The sequence below is a fragment of the Patiria miniata genome, unplaced genomic scaffold, assembly GCF_015706575.1.
Source record: "Patiria miniata isolate m_02_andy unplaced genomic scaffold, ASM1570657v1 HiC_scaffold_5, whole genome shotgun sequence".
NCBI classification, from domain to species: domain Eukaryota; kingdom Metazoa; phylum Echinodermata; class Asteroidea; order Valvatida; family Asterinidae; genus Patiria; species Patiria miniata.
In genome coordinates, this window is record NW_024037072.1 from 17,953,279 (window position 1) to 17,970,722 (window position 17,444).

The window sequence follows — 17,444 nt, forward strand, 5'->3', positions numbered from 1 at the left end:
CTTAGATGTATTAAAAAGTAGCTGAAATGGAAGAAAATGCAGTGGATATGTATTGCAAAGCAGTACATGTTTGTCAAAGTAGTACCCGTCTGTGCTTTCGTTTTCATACTGATGCAGGTGCCTTTTTAGTTTAAGTGAAAATTGGTTATGTACACTGCATATGTATATTTTGTTAATCAATCTGACTGTTGCATCAAGGATGTTTATGTGTACACAATATTCCTAGTACACAATATTCCCAAGCCAAATCCTGGGTGTGCCACTGGGTGGGTCATAGTACCACATGCAAATATATGCATTGTGAATCTGCGATAGTTACGTGTATGTCAGCTGTTTGACATGCATTACGCATTTGTTTTATTCATTCATAAGTTATCCACACACAATGTATTCTGTTTTTATGCACTGGATTGTATTTTTTGTGGAAATTGGCACAAGTGCTTTCATTTAAGGTACATATTCAAACGGTTTTTATTTTTATACACAGTAACAAGATGTGTTGTCCAGATAGTTCGGAAACACATGTAGTGCCTAAAATAGTTCATGTTTGTTTTGTTAAAGCTAGAGTCCATCATTTGCAGCCATCCGAAAAGTAACTGGCGTAATTATTGTTGAAAAACAAACTTGGTTGAAAGATAGTGAGGGAACTAAACTCCCTGTGAAATTATTCTTTCTGGGAAGCTGTCATTTTGAAGTAATCAACGAAAGAAGGCATTTCCAACGGTGATTCTTAAGAAGCACCGTAGGAAAATTTAAATTAGTAGTTCGTTTTGTTATTCAGCGCAGCGCGCGCGCACAAGTATTGGAACGACGCACACGCGCGCGCGGTTGTTGTAATTCGTCGGATCAGTGCGCGACGTCGCGTATAGCTGCAATTCAAAACAATTTAAAACATGATTCAGTAACTTTTGATTTGAAATTGAGATCTTAGAATGCTGTTTTTCTCGAAATGTACAGCTGAAGCTTAGCTAAAACTTCATCAGGTTAGTTGCTCAGTATCCTTCATTAGATTTTGAACTCTTTTGTTGCTGCAAACGAACAAAATGCACAAATTACAAATGATGGACTGTAGCTTTAACTTTAATAACAAGGAATCACAGTATATATATTTTTGTATCATGACCATTATCACAGCATGCTTGTATGGTCTCACCATTGTATCTGCCTCTAAGGTTTATTAGCAGTTGAAAAAAAAAAACTTTCTATAACTTGGCCTCAAAGAGGCGTAACAAATTTATTCAGAAGGGATACAGTTGGAAATGTGAAATACAACACTGTAAAATACCGCTGATTCAAGTTGAAATGAATATGAAAAAAAGGTTTTCTATATCTTGGCCTCAAGAGGCATACAAAGATATATTCAGAAGGGATACAATTGGAAATTGTATGAAATACTGAAATACCATTGATTTTGAAATAATATGAATCTTTCAATGACTAGTACTTTACTAAAGAAACAAACGATTAAGCTAGGTTTAGTCTAAGAATATAGTTCAATGTGTATTCCTTTATAAAAGCAGCAATTCGAAATAGTTCCTGGATTGTGATTAGCAATGAGCTGGATTGGTAACCTTCAGACTTTGCTTGAATAGAAGAATGCCACTATGTGACCATCATACCTGTGCAGCACACACAAAGAAAGCAACTTTATTCTGTATGTGCACAAATCATGCATAGACCTGTTGAGTCTTTACGGTATGGAGTAAATTGCAAAATTCAAATTGAGAATTTATTCGAACTGTCTGCAATTTTCCGATTCCCCTCCACTTGTATTTAATACACAAATCAATGTGAAGTGAGCAACTCTGACAATCATTTCACATTCCGGTGGATTTGTAAGTTCTATCTCCCTATATATATTTGTACTTGTAATGTATCTTCAAGTTCATTATAGCAGTGTGATTTGTTTGTATTGGTTAAGAACTACATTTTATACTTTAGTATAGAGAAATCTGTATGAGTGTCATCAATATTCAAAATCTAGTGGAATAAATTTTCTCAGTATAACAAAACACAATTGTATCCTCTCACCTTTGTGCAGGAGATTTTCTTCTATTCATGTAGGCATCCAAGAATCTTCTAAAAATTATTTTGCTCTCTCATCCCTTATACAGCGCACTGGAGTCGAACACCATACGAATCTTCTACGGTTTCTTGGGTGATAAACCCCATGCTGTGGTATGTACCACACTATAGCAAGGGCGGATCCCCCAAAAAAGTGGGTCAAAAATTACGGCATGGGGTTCGGGGCCCGCTTAAGGGCCCCGAAACTTTTTTGGATTCTAGATGCTCTGTGGTGCGATCAGAGGCAATTTCTGACCACTTTACCAATGCTTTGACGAAAAGATGGTGGTGTACTCATTGCCTGCCTTTATTGCGACGTCACATAAAAAAAAAAATTGGTTTCGTTTTTTTTTGGGGGGGGGGAGGCATGGCCCCCTTTGGCCCCCCCCCCCCCCCCGCCTGGATCCGCCCTTGCACTCTAGGTGATTTGCTGACATCGGTACCAGGCACTCCCTCCGCATGGTTACTAATGATGATGATGAAGTTGGTGTAGTCATGCAGTACTACTTGGGATTCTTCTCGAAGCGAGTCTTGAGATGCGTCAAGGCGGTGTAGTGCCATGATCAGTCTGTTTTGTTCTCAAGATCTATATCCGCCGTTCCGACCCACGTACGGAATGAAATGGCATTTAATTCGTAGTGCCTATCCTTAATTTCGATGATGGATGCCATTTCTGGTCTTAGCTAGGAACTGGATGTCATCCTGTGACAGCTTATTGTATCATCTGGTTTCCGAGTCCGCGTCGTCCCGCGGCAAATCTTCACCGCGCAAAAGTGTCAGTACACGCGTGTCCAGTCTTACTGTTTAAATGGAGACCAATGGTTGTTCCTGCCGGGTGCACACCGGTAAATAGGCCTATCCGCCGAGCTCAGTAAGCCTTCAAAATATTCTTAATTAGTTCTGATCAGCCATAAAATTGAAAAAATTGAAGAGATTTGGCGATGAACCTCTGGCCCAGGCTTGGGGCTTCCCATTATGAGCATTTTGGATGCAATTGGGCTCGAAAGTGGCGCTATTTTGTCATGTTGTGGAGGGATATCGTTGTTCAAGATGGCTACTTTCCCGCTTTGGGAAAAATAGGGGTCCGTCTTCTTTGGGTGAGAATTTCTCGAAACGTCAACTGTCAACCCGCCAATAAATGAAAAGAAAATGAAAAAAAGACATATTGATCATCAGTTTTCTGAGCAGCTTAAATACCTGTGAGAATTCACTGGTGTCTATAGGAATTTTAATACAGGGGTACATGTCTATGGTACATCCGTACCGCGTACCGTGCTGGTGGTACGTGGTCCCGGCCCATCCCGGTCCCGGTCCGATCCCACCACGCGTGTTCCGTCCATCCAATAGTGAGTGCGCCCTCAGTAGTTTTTTATTCGAGTCCGATGTTATTATCAGGCATGTCAGGTGATGAGGAGCTCAGTCACATATTTTGTTTGACTGGACTGCACTGAGCAACGAACGACAGCACCGTTATGCAAGTCACGAGACGGGCGTAAAAAATCCCTAGATAACTTCCATGTGAGTTGTCTACTGCCTGGTATGTTGCGGCCTCAGGGAAAAGCGTGAAAACTGACAGGCAGCACCGTCTAAATAATCGACTTTTGTTCAATAGTTTTATTTTTCTTCACTCCGTGTTCGCACACACGACAAGCAAGCACTGAAGCAGTGCAGTGCGTGCGTGTACAGTGTGCAATTTCACTGCAAAGTTTCTCAACATAGCCTGTTCACAATAATTGCAATAACCGCAATATTCGTAATGTCGACAGCCTGCCATTTTCTACTAGGGGGCCTATTTTACATCGTCCTCGTGCAAGTGATCGTCCTGCCGGGAGTAGTGACGACCACTTTCCCGTTCCAAGACGATTCCCTCCCATGGGATGAGCGACTGGATGACTTGATATCTCGATTGTCCCTGGACGAAATTACCCTTCAGATGGCGCGGGGTGGTGAGACCAAGAACGGCCCGGCACCGCCGATCCCCCGCCTAGGCATTAACCCTTGGGTCTGGGACGACGAATGCCTACACGGAGATATGGTCTACAATGCAACATCATTCCCGCAGTCTATTGGATTGGCTGCAACTTTTAGGTAATTGTATATCGTTAAATTTATCTCATGGGCAGCTGTGTTCTGGCCAACTGCCAAATAGTTACACAAACAAACAAATAAACTATAAAGTATTATTGTTAATGCCATTTATTTATTGGCCTTTTAGCACAGATCTGCTGTACAGAGTTGCCGAAGCTATTGGTGCTGAGGTCCGAGCCAGGCACAACAACCTGACCCAGCAAGGCATCTATGTAAGCCGAGGTGGCCTGGGCTGCTTCAGTCCTGTCATCAACATCATGAGGCATCCACTGTGGGGCCGCAACCAGGTAGGAAGTCACCAGAATATCATGCTTTCCCAGATCCGTGTTTTGAGAGTACTTGAAATTACCCTCGTTTTCTAAGTAAACAATCTGCATACATGTGCAGACTGTAGAATGCTGCTGCCATATTTGGCAATTACAGGGGCATAGTCAAAGGGGGGGGGGGGGCCTGGGAGGAACAAGCCCCCCACAGATTCCCAGTGTGCCCCCCCCCCCAACCCGGTGCCCTCCACACAAAGACACCAATGAAATGTGCCGCTTGCCAAGCATGCCAAGGAAGTATCTATTTTATTTAAAGTATCGTTTTTGAGTAATTGGCCATGAGACGAATGTAGATGACTATTTTGTACTTGATTCTGCACCCCTTAATTCCATTTACCCTACAGCTTTATGTGTGAATTTATCAATTGTAAGAAAAAAATATCACCCTCCACTATCTAAGGAATTCCTCCCCCCCGCCCTCCCCCCTTCCAATTTTCGAATTTCCAGCACCTACCGGTACCTGGCCAGTTGTCGCCTGGAAAGGTAGAAATTGGTTGGGGGTCTGCCATAGGTGTCCCCATGCTTGTGCAGTGTGGATGCAATAATGTTGCACTGCTCCGTATTTTGAGTATACATGTAGGCCTATGCAATGCGAGTAACCAAAAGATCAAGCTAAATGAAATTGATTCTGTCTATGCCATTTCATCTTTTCCTTCTTCTTAAGTAACAAGTATTGAATTGATGCAAGAAATGAAAAAGATACCTTGCATAATGTTATCAGGAGGTGTCCTGATAAAAAAAAAGGAATGTGAGTAACCGGTAATGCTTCGCAAGGGTGTAGACTAGCCAAATGGTTGGACAATTGTAAGCGATTAATCGTAATGCAAGTGACCAAACTCTCTCACTGTATCATGATTTTTAGGTCTTCATTTTTTTGTTGGCCATTGTAGTAAAGTACCGGTAGTAAAACTTGTCATTGCACTTTAGTGTAAAGAGATGGGAATCAAAAGAAAGCCAATTTTTGGCATGGCCTTCTCATGTAATGCAAGTAACTGTTTTTTTTTCCAAGAGTGCCATGATCTCCTAATGGTACAAACATTTTTTTTTACCATCAGGTTGTAGCCTTGAATACACCGTAGGGTATAGTTATGCAAAATAGCAGATAGCTACATTTAGTCTGACTACTGCTAAGCCACACACAGCACTTGGAATATGAAAGGATGCAAAAAATTGTAATGCAAGTAACCATGAAATTGGTTGCCAGGCATGCCAGGAGTTGAGGGCACTTCTTCATTCGTTTTTTTTTTCAGTAACGGCAATTGTTAGGCCTATTGATGTTGGTTTACACAATAGATGTCCTTTGCTAGCATTCTGTACTCAACCCGTAACAAATACATGTACCGGTAGCAAGGTTCATGGTTGCACCATATCAAGCTCGCCATGGATGTTTTTCACCAATTTATGTGAATTTTTTTTAAATAAAATAACTATTCATGCCTTAACTGGCCACAAGTATTTGTTTTCTTCATAAAAACTACCGGTACACGTATTCTGATAAAATATTCCCAACTCGCCCATAAACTTGCCACCTACCGATCATAAAGATAAATTTGGTCCTTTAGCTAGTCTTTTATTATATTTACCATTCCCTGTATCAAACTGTATGTAATAACACTGCAAATATAAAAAATAGAGCTGCCAGTACAGCGTTTGTTGACTTAACTAATTTATTGGCCAGTTAACATGGTTAAGTTGTGTATATTTTTATGTCAGAACAGAAAAAGGATCAAGAATCTCAGCCTATACAACATTTACAGTAGAACCATGTGTTTTAATGTGAAAAAAATGTACCTTTTGGGGTATGATCAATTTCAGTATGCATTTTAAATGTAAACGTACCGGTACATGTTATTTCCGGTTTGATGCCGTCATCACTTAAAATGTGCAAACTGAATGCTGATTTATGTTCAGAGAGGATGCATATGTTCTAAGTGAATAGAACTTCTGAAAATATGGAAATTATGATGATATTAACACTTCCAGCCGGTTTGATGATGTCACAGCATTTTGAAGCCTAAGATCAATCTTGTTCCTGATATCATTATTGGTGCTATGAGCATGGTCATTGTACACGGATCAAATGATGGATTTGAATTTAAAATTTAGAAAGAAAACTAACCACATTATTTACACGTTCTCCCTATAACTTCCGGTCTGATGATGTCATGATCCTGAAACTTCGCTATTTGCGATTGTCCAGGATTCAAGTTCATACAAGATTGTATCATAATCACTTGAACCATTTGGAAGACATTTAGGTTTGTTTGAATTGAGGCTTCTATGTGCATTTAGATTTCACCTAACTTTGACCAACCCTGTAACCCAGGAATAGTTTATGAAGGCATGGTCAATCAAATTACAAAGTGTGAAGATGATTGATCATTTTGTTCGAGAGTTATAAGTGAAAGAAGGTGGTCACTTTTGATCTAAAATCGCTTTTAATTTTGATACTTGATGACGTCATCTTGACATCAGAGTAATCTGTTGAGTTAATGCACACTTTTGGATCATGTATCTTTGTTATGCGAGCTGGCAATCAACTTGCAGACACACATCTATACACTAGCAAGTGTGTATTTGCCTGAAATCGGGGACCTGATTTAACTTTTTAGGAAGACCTCCCATATGTTTTGTACAGATCGCCAAATTGGGGACCCTCCGGGAATTGGGGACCCTATTGTCCTCTATTGTTCAGCGTCCCCTATTGAAGGCAGAAACAAACTCACACACCTCATCAAGTTTTTCATTTTTATTTCCCTAGGAAACATACGGTGAGGGTCCGTTTCTAAGCGGGGAGATGACCAGAGCGTATGTGACTGGCTTGCAAGGGAATGACTCGCGCTACGTCCGTGCCAACGCTGGCTGCAAACACTATGCCGCCTACGCTGGGCCTGATAACTACCCTGTTTCTCGATTGACCTTTGACGCCAAGGTGCGTGTACACGATATATGACCGTTGAAAAGATCTCGTCATGCCAGTATCATATGGGCTCCGTGCACAAGTACCCCTATTTTGGTTATCTTGCTGTGCACTGCAAAAAGTACTATACCCGTAGCAACCAAAGTACTATACCCGTATTTAAGCAACCAAAGTACTATGAACGTATTTTAGCAACCAAAGTACTATGCCATGAGAACTGGTATTGTGTGCAAATGCATGGGCTTTAATTAGGAAAACTAGAATGCTTTATGGATCACCTCGGGAGGCTAGTTTTACATGTACTACACCACTAGAAGCAGTCAATATTTGTATACTATACAGTACGGTACATGTATTTTGTGACGGTACTGTGGTCAACGTACATATTGTACACGTACACGTACATTGTTCTTACTTGTTTTTTGTGTGTGTGTGTGCAAGTATCTACCAGTATACTCTCTGTATTTCTGAAATCTTTTTATGTTCACTGACCTGCATCCCATGCCCTGCTATTCCCTTTTCAATGTGAATTGAGCAGTTTGCCGAATCACACTGCAGTTGCTTGATGCATGATAAAGGATCAATTGGTAGATTGGTAGATTATGCTTTTCATAATAAAAATGGAAAAGGCGTTGGTACATGTACCAGTAAGGCCCCCCCCCCTCCAAAAAAAAATAGTTCTGCTTCTGATTACATGGCATTTGAAAATAGGAAAGGTATATGTAGGGATTTTTTTTTTGCAACTTTTTTGTGTACGATCGTATGGAGGTGTCTTGGGTGTAGTCAAGGGTAAAAGGTAGTAATTGATGATTTTAGGGTAGAGGCTGTCAAAAAGGGTAGGTAGGGTAACCGGAAAAAGAACCTTTTTTTTTTGGCCTAATAAAGAATTACTGCAGACTGTGCTTGTTAGTTGAACTTTACGCTACATCAGTACATGTACACTGTACCTCAAGTTGTAAAACAACTCATAAATTATATCTCACTCTTCCAGTTTCTGTATCATCTAGTTTTTCTCAAAACATTATTTAGCATGGTCAAGTAACAACAGGCCTTTATTGAGATCGGGATCCGTCTCTAAAGACGTTTATCCACATTGTGGTTTTTACCTTTTTTCACAGTGATGGCAAACAAATTTTACAATGTTCTGCTCATGGCAGAGTTGTAATGACTCGAGTCAATGACTCGACTCGAGTCCGACTCGAGTCAAAATTTTTGGTGACTATGGGTAATGACTCGACTCGACTCGACTCAACTCGAGCACAGGTAGCACAGATTTTTCTAAACAGTATGAAGAACTCAAAGAAGTCAGTGATGAAACTCATGTGAATGCATTTTAATTTTTTTCTGGCATTTTTCACCTTCTCCAGGTATCAGACCGTGACCTCTTCATGACCTTTCTACCGCAGTTTCATGAGTGCGTCAAAGCTGGTAGCTACAGCATCATGTGCAGTTACAACAGGTACATGTAATTTGTAAAAACATACATGTACACACATGTACATATTAAACCCTTCTTTTGTTTATGGTCACACAATACCCTGCTAAACTTTATGGTCAGCGAAAAATCCTTTGAGAAACATCCTGCTGATGTTGAATGTCAGACCTTCAAACTTTTTTGATTTGCATGTTTCAGGTCATTCCTTTCAGATAGCAGTTTCCAGTAGTTTTGTTCTTTTTTAATTTACATCTTATGTAGCATCAACGGAGTACCAGCTTGTGCCAACACAAGATTCCTGCGAGACATCCTCCGTGACCAATTTGGCTTTCAGGGTTACGTTGTCAGCGATTTGGCTGCACTGGAAGAAATTCTCACTATGCACAAATACACGTCTACACTTCTTGAGACTGCCGCAGTGTGCGTCAAGGCTGGTGTCAATCTGGACCTCACAATAACGGAAGCTAACGTCTATACCTACATCACAGAGGCAGTCTTGAAGAAGATGGTGTCGTACGATGAAGTGGTGGCGTTGGTGCGTCCATTGTTCTACACCCGGATGAGGCTTGGGGAGTTTGACCCACCAGCCAGGAACCCTTACACCAAGCTGCGTGTACAGGATGTAGTGGAAAGCATTGCACACCAGAATCTTGCCATAGAAGCCGCTGTCAAGAGCTTTGTCTTGCTGAAGAACGATGGCATTCTACCCCTGAAAAGTGTCATGAAGCTTGCGGTAAGTGTTTAAGAGAACATGTTGCAGTCAAAGTCCTCACAAGATCTCAGAAGTTCTCATAAGTCTTTGCAAGTCCTTGCAGGTCATCAAAAGTCATCACAAGTCCTTGAAATAGCATTTTCATTGAACAACTAGATTTCTTTTAAAACACTCCCTCTTTTTCAAACAATTTAATGCACTTATGCAGTGGTACTGTTTGCTTTGTCGTAGATTGTTGGTCCGTTTGGAAATGACTCCGGTCAGTTGTTTGGGGACTATGCAGGCACACCGTTGCCAAAATACGTCACCACACCACTGGCTGGCCTGCAACCCTTGGCCAATGAAACTCGCTTTGCTGCAGGATGTTACAACCCCGTTTGTTTGCTGTACAACCAGTCCAGTGTCGTTCAGGCAATAAACGGCTCTGATTTTGTCGTCGTCTGTCTGGGTTCAGGTGAGAAACAAACATTCAAAACCTTAATCATTGTCTAAGAAGTTACACAACGTATTTTGAAAAGATGGTTATGGGTACCTAACCCCATAAGCTGGAACAAGTTCCTGACATCAGCGGTTGGGTTCTCGGGTACCCAGTTCCGATGCACACACCTACTTTGATTTACCACTTTTAATCATGGGATGCTATTGGTTGTTATTTCAGGTGTGACGGTGGAGAGTGAGGGTAGAGATAGGAAAGACCTCGCCCTGCCCGGCAAGCAACTGCAACTGCTGCAGGATGCTGTCAAAGCTGGTAAGAGTTTATACATTACAAGAAAGTTCCTCCATGGACCATTGATGATCAACTAGTAGTTGATTCTTTATGTAACTTATTAAGGCTTTCAATGTTGTCAAGGCTTTCAATGTTTGAAAAACAATCAAAATAAATCAGGTAGTTTTGTTTGTATCAGCGACCACGGACAAATGGACCGGTCAGCTGATCTCGGCAAGCTCAGTGGTCGAGTCTGCAAAAGAAAGCAGGAGGTCATGGGTTCGAGTCTCACCCAAGGGATATATTTTGTCACTTTCACTCGGGGGTGACTATAGTGTCTATATGTACCCGCTGCTACATCAGATTCGAACCAGCCATCTGATCCTGGCAAGCTCGATGGTTGAGTGGTAATAGACATCTGCACTAAAAAGCAGAAGGCCGTGGGTTCGAGTCCCACCCGAGTGATTTTTTCTCACTTTCACTTGGGGGTAGCACACTGAGTATACAGTGTTTGTATGTTGGTGAAGGGCAAAGCCTAATATTGAATTTACATCACCCCGACGGAAATTCCATCTTACGAATAGTTTCATTGCGGTACCTGCTGCTACATCAGATTCGAACCAGCCAGCTGATCCTGGAAAGCTGCATGGTCGAGTGGTAAGACGTCTGCACTAGAAAGCAGGAGGTCTTTGGTTCGAGTCCCAGCCGAGTGACTTTTTTTTCTCACTTTCACTTGGGGGCTAGCACACTGAGTATACCGTGTTAAAAGGTCAGTGAAGGGCAAAACCTAATATTGAAATTAAAAAAAATTGTCATATGCATGTTGCCTGGCCTCAGCAATTTTGTTCTCATTTTGTTCGGTTGCATGGCTGATGTCCTTCTTCATTTCTACCCTTATCTCCAGCCAATGGTAAGCCAGTTGTCTTGCTGCTCTTCACTGCGGGACCATTTGACATCTCCTGGGCCATCAACAACACCGCTGTCCCGGTGATTGTACAGTGCTTCTTTCCAGCCCAAGCTACCGGTGTGGCCATCAGGAACATGTTTACCAACTACCAGGGTGCCAACAACCCAGCAGGAAGGCTTCCCTACACATGGCCTGCATCCATGGACCAGGTAATGTGCAATTAATACTTCTAGTTATTCCCCTTTTGTTACTTTTGACCCTTCAGCAACACAGGTTTTATAAGCACTGTGATCAGTGCTTTCCAAGAGTTGTAATAGAGAAAATCCTTCGGTGAGAAACAAACCCATGACAGATTTTTCGAATGTCCCCAACAACGCTTTTGGTCTTGAGTCCCTTTTTTTTACCAAAAATTACCTTGTAAAGACATAACTCAGATGTGTTTTTTTTCTTCTGCAAGTTATGACTCAGGCTCGGACTTGAACCAAGTTACTTGAGACTTAGTCTCAGACTCAGCTCAAGTGAATCAACTGTACGACACTACTTGTGTGAAATTATAACTGAGCTTCTCGGGGCCGGCTTGAGTCTGATGCAGCAGCGGCTATTGCAATCAAACACTCTATTAAACAAAATATTTGTGCCAGGGGGATGTTAATTTTACATTAAAGCGGCCAGCCGACCTGATAATGACTCAGACTCGGACTTTAACCAATGATTATTTGACTCGGACTTGGACTCTACTCTAACACCGCTTGTTTGAAAACAAACTTAAACTGCATAATTTTTTCGGCTATCATCAGGTACCCCCAATGACAAACTACTCCATGGTGAACCGCACCTATCGTTACTTCAGTGGAACACCGCTCTATCAGTTTGGTTACGGACTCTCCTATACCAAGTTTGAGTACTTGAAGTTTGTCGTGGAACCTGTCAGCATCTTTCCGTGTGATGACGTTTTCGTTAACGTAACCCTGAAAAATGTGGGAGCGTACACAGGAGAGGAGGTAGGTTTCATGACTGTCTTGGATTACATGTACTTTGTACAAGCCTTTGCATGCTTTTTGATGATATTAGCATTGAGGTTCCCTGTCACGACTGCCCGATTTTGAATGTTTTAGCTGATAGTGAAATTGCCACTATATATATCTGTCTCTAAAATTTTGTTTGAAGGTGGAAAATGTATGCACAAACATGTACATTGTCCCCTGATGAGCTGGAAATTAAGCTTTGTTTTTGAATAGCGCACAATGTCTGTTATTAAATACATCTTCATGTAGGTAAAAATGGTGGGAAAGTTTTAAATAACCAACAATTTGAGGCAGGTACAGGTAAGGAATTTTGTTTTCAAGTTTGTGAGATTCAAACAATTTACAAGCTGCAATGATGGTCTAGAATGTCACATTGATGACTGACTTTAAGCATGTTAAAAGCAATATTAAATTGCTTTGACTGGAAGACAATATTTTGGTAGTAATTAATGTTTAAAGATTTTTAGGTAACATAGGGTACCATTCAAATCCAACATAATAGCCACTGCTGTGGACTTTGAATTCAACATTGTACATGTACATGAGGTAGCTTAAGCTATGCAAAATGGCCTGCAAACTCTCTTGGTGTGCATAGGAGGGATAAGATTTCTTCCAAAATCACTGTGTGGACACAGTTCTGGAATAAATATTCATAAACTCCAGGCTTTCAAGTACATCTCCAGGATCAAAATTAAAAAAGGACAAAGCATCAAATCAAACATACCTCAAGAGGAAAGTCCGCTCTTGTAAATGTCTTTGATCCTCCTAATCATTCGTTTTACCCAAGGCATCTTTTGCATTTTGTAGGTGGTCCAAGTCTACATTCAGTGGCTGGACGCGACCGTCCCAGTGCCCAAGATCCAGTTGGCAGCCTTCCAGCGCATCAACATCACCACACTTCAGACTACAACGGTCATTTTGTCCATTCCGGCCCGTGTGAGAGCAGCCTACACTGACCGCCTGGTCCTTCAGCCGGGACGCTTTGATGTGTTTGCCGGCGGTCAGCAGCCAGGCCCAAGTACTGGTGGACGGCTGAAGTCCAATGTGTTGATGGGGAGATTCCAAGTGGACGGGCCTGAAACGGACCTGGCTAGATGTCCCACCTAAAGTACACGGAGGATTTATCTCTCACAATAAAGTAATGTAATAAGGCTGGCTCATGCTTCACTTGTATTCAAATGTGAAGTGAATTTGACGTCACAGAACAATTGCAGCAATATTTTCCCGAGTTGAAATGTGTTCAACTCAATTTGACTCGTTCAACTGATTTCAACTCAATTGACATGTCATTTCAATTGAGTTGAAATGAGTTGAACGAGTCAAAGTGAGTCATGACCTCACAAGTTTCCGTGCACGTTTGCACTAAGCATGAACTGGCCCTTGAGGTCACAAACAGGAGGTGAACAATGGCAAAGGAAAGCCCTTGATACAGTTGATTTGAATAAGTTGTGTCTTGACTTGAGACTTTCAGACTTCTGATTGAAATGTGCACTTGACTACAACTGAGGCTAATAGGCAAAAAAAGGCCAGTTCATACTCGGTGCACACGTGAATTTTGAATGCGTTTTAGCTTTTTGAACACATTTCAGCTCTTTTTTGGTATGTTTGTGACATCAGATTCGATTCACATCCACTGTAAACCAGCCTTAACAGTGAGTGGTCCAATGAAGTTATGAAGAAATAGTGACTTGGTTAAATTTCGTAGCTCTGCACATTGTTAGCAAAGAATTTCTGCAGACTAAGTGCATTTAAAAAAAACCCAAGTTTACCATACATTCTTTCCACATTACAAGATATATGAAATTCACTCGTTAGGCGGGTGTACATGTACATGTAACCACAAAGTGATTCAATACTCAGTACTATTATGATTTTATAGGCACTACAGTCCTGAAAGCTACTGAAATCTACTTGTGATTAGGACACGTATAAATTATATTGACACATTGATTCAACTCATACACTTCAGAGATGTACATGTTATGTAGATGAAATCGGAAACAATGCAGTGCATATAGGTGTTAATGGAAAGCAGTACATGTTTGTTAAATTGTAGTTTGTGTCTGTCTGAGCCTTTTAGCCCTATATGTTGGTGGCTCCCCACTTTTTCAATTACTTTGTTTAAGAATGTTACTTATAAATTCACTTGTTAGGCGGGTGTACGTGTACATGTAACCACAAAGGAATTCAATACTCAGTACTATTATGATTTAAAGGCACTACCATGCCACAGTCCTGAAATGTACTGAAATCCACTTGTGATTAGGAAGTTCTAACAGTTTTTAAAAAGAAAATCAACTCAGTACATGTATGAATTATATTGACACTTTAATTCAACTCATAAAACAATTCAGAGATGTACATGTTATGTAGCTGAAATCGAAAACAAAATGCAGTGCATAGGTATTGGAAAGCAGTACCTGTTTGTTAAAATGTAGTTTGTGCCTTTCAGTTTCAAACTGATCCAGCAAGGTGACTTTTTTTGTAAGACTTTCATTGACAGATGTACACTGTACATCGTATATGTATATTTTGGTAATCAATCTGACTGCATCAAGGATGTTCATGCGTACACAATATTCCTTATCTGTGGACTTTTACCTCAATTATGTTGTAGCATTTTGATACGTCCAGCGATTTTTCTGATACATAGCTTAGATGTAAATGTAGCTGAAATGGAAGAAAATGTAGTGGATATGTATTGCAAAGCAGCTCATGTTTGTCAAAGTAGTTTGTGTTTTCATTTTCATACTGATGCAGGTGTTTTTTTGGAAAGACTTTAATTGACAGCTGTTGTGTGCACTGTATTTGTATATATTTTGTTAATTAATCTGACTGTTCCATCAAGGATGTTTAGGTGTACACGATATTCCTAGTATATATCAGTGGAAAGTCAGCAGACTTGTGGGATAATAGAAGTGTTATAATGTAATCACATAATAATGTGACTAGTGGCAATGTCAACATTTTGTTAGTATGTAGTACTTAACGTATTTAGAAATACTGTGTTTTGGCATTTTGACACAATAAGTATGTCGGTACCGGTACCGTAGCTAAAGATGAAAGTTGATTTTTTTTAAAGGAATATCATTATCCTATGCAAAGTAACATTGCAATGTACATGTATGTTAATCCATTGGTGATATCGTAACCGCTAGGAGAAGCTTTAAACAGAAACAGATGTCTTGGCTGTAACAATACAACTTTGTCACAATACGGACACAGCAGTGTTCTAGCATGCTTGGTTAGGACCCTAAAATCCTCTGCAGTATCAAACAATATGAACATGGCGCTGTATGTGCAGACCTTCAAGGCATGCGTATCAATGAGGGCACTGTCCCAGCAAGTATTCTGCCTACCTCTGGGAAGCCTGACCATAACAAAGTGGTTTTAATGGAATTGACTGTGTGGGTTGTGCCCAACATGTTTCTGCCCAAAGGCTAGAACTGGAAAACTGGAACGGTACTCTCAACTACCGTAAAGTGACATGACATTTCGGATATCAACTTATCTGCCTAGAGGTGAGAAGCCGTGGTGTTATCACACACCTTTGTATCTATGTAATACACCATATTATGCCTCTAAGGTTTTTAGCAGTTGATTTTTTTTAATAGGCCTATTCATTTTATTGAATGAAAAAAAGTTGTCTATAACTTGGCCTCAAAGAGGCATACAAGATTTTTTCAGAAGGGATACGGCTGGAAATTGTATGAAATACTGAAATACCGCTGATTGTGAAATGAATATTAAAAAAGTTGTCTATAACTTGGCCTCAAAAGAGGCATAAAAGATTTATTCAGAAAGGATACAGTTTAAAATCCTACGAAATACTGAAATACCACTGATTTTCTAAATGAATATGAATCCGTCAATGACTAGTACATGTAGTACTTTCCTAAAGAAAGAAACGATTAACTTATCTAAGAATAAAGTTCAATGTGTGTTCCTTTAATTATTAGAAATGAGCTGGAAATGGTAACTTTCAGACTTTGCTTGAATAGATGAATGCCACTGTGTGACCACTCATACCTGTGCAGGACACACAAAGAAAGCAATTTTATTCTGTATGTGCACAAATCATGCATCGACCTGTTGAGTCTGTGCGGTATGGAGTCCATTGCAATATGGAAATTGAGAATTTATTCGAACAGTTTGCAATTTTTTTGATTCCCATCCACAAGTGTTTAATACACAAATCAATGTGAAGTGAGCAACTGTGACAAGAGTAATCACTTCGCATTCTGGTGGATCCATCAGTTGTATCTCCCTATAATTTTGTATTTGTAATGTATCTTCATTATAGCAATATGCTATATTTTGTATTGGTTAATAACTACATTTTAATCTTTAGTTGATAAATCTGTATGAGTGTCATCAGAAGTCAACATCATGTGGAATAAAATTTCTCAGTGAAAAAAACCCCAACACTTTTAACCTCTCAGATTTGTTGAAGAGATTTTGCTTCTATTCATACAGGCATCCAAGAATCTTCAATAAAATTCTTGATCTTCTCTTTGTTTTTTCCCCGTTGATGACGAAGAGAATTGACCAGCATTGGATTCGAACCAATGTCCTGGTAATGATTACAATTCTAGGTACCATCCATGTGGCTTGGTTGATGGCCATGCATGGTTTTTGGTTTTTCGTCCATTTTTGTGTAAAGCGCTGTGGTACTTTCTATGACAGAGCGCTATATAAATGTTCTGTATTATTATTATGCATCCTGCACTGTCCTACTATACTGTCTGCTTATCATTGGGCTCATTGGTGTATGGGTATACTGCTGGCTTCTTAACAATGGAATGCAAAAGGCAAATGAATGCTCACGAAGTGTTTTTTTAATGGAATGCGAAATGTGTTTGTTCATGAGTTTTTTGCCTAAAGCTTTAACATTCTATAGTTAAGACACAACAACGTGATAGTTAGTCTACACATAACGTTTTAATGTTGGACTCCGGTGGGGAAAAATGTCCTCCCCCTCCCCACTTGGCTCCCACCAGAATGCACACCTGTAACCGTGATGTCATTTTGTCTATGGACTGTTGGATACGCATTTCAGTATATCGTGTAGCTTTAGGACCAGATATGTCGGGTTGAAATTAAAATTGAACCATTACTATTGTATATATGCTAGGATGAATCGTTTACAAATGTAGTAACTTTTTTGTATAAAAAAATAATCATAAGAGAGGGCCTAGCTACTTACGTGCTACCATGATCTTGATGGCATTATATATAAAATATGATGGTATCATGTTATTGTT

At 40.2% G+C, this 17,444-nt stretch overlaps 1 protein-coding gene across 1 annotated transcript; it reads left to right on the forward strand.

Annotated features, from left to right (window-relative positions):
- Window positions 1-3,487: 3,487 nt before the first annotated feature.
- On the forward strand, window positions 3,488-14,177 carry LOC119741882 (probable beta-D-xylosidase 5). The gene is made up of 10 exons (XM_038217813.1): window positions 3,488-4,152; window positions 4,280-4,439; window positions 7,237-7,407; window positions 8,763-8,854; window positions 9,092-9,563; window positions 9,774-9,996; window positions 10,201-10,290; window positions 11,153-11,364; window positions 11,953-12,156; window positions 12,988-14,177. Exons 1-10 carry the CDS (start codon window positions 3,821-3,823, stop codon window positions 13,285-13,287), a joined length of 2,256 nt encoding a protein of 751 aa, XP_038073741.1. The 5' UTR covers window positions 3,488-3,820; the 3' UTR covers window positions 13,288-14,177.
- Window positions 14,178-17,444: the final 3,267 nt, after the last annotated feature.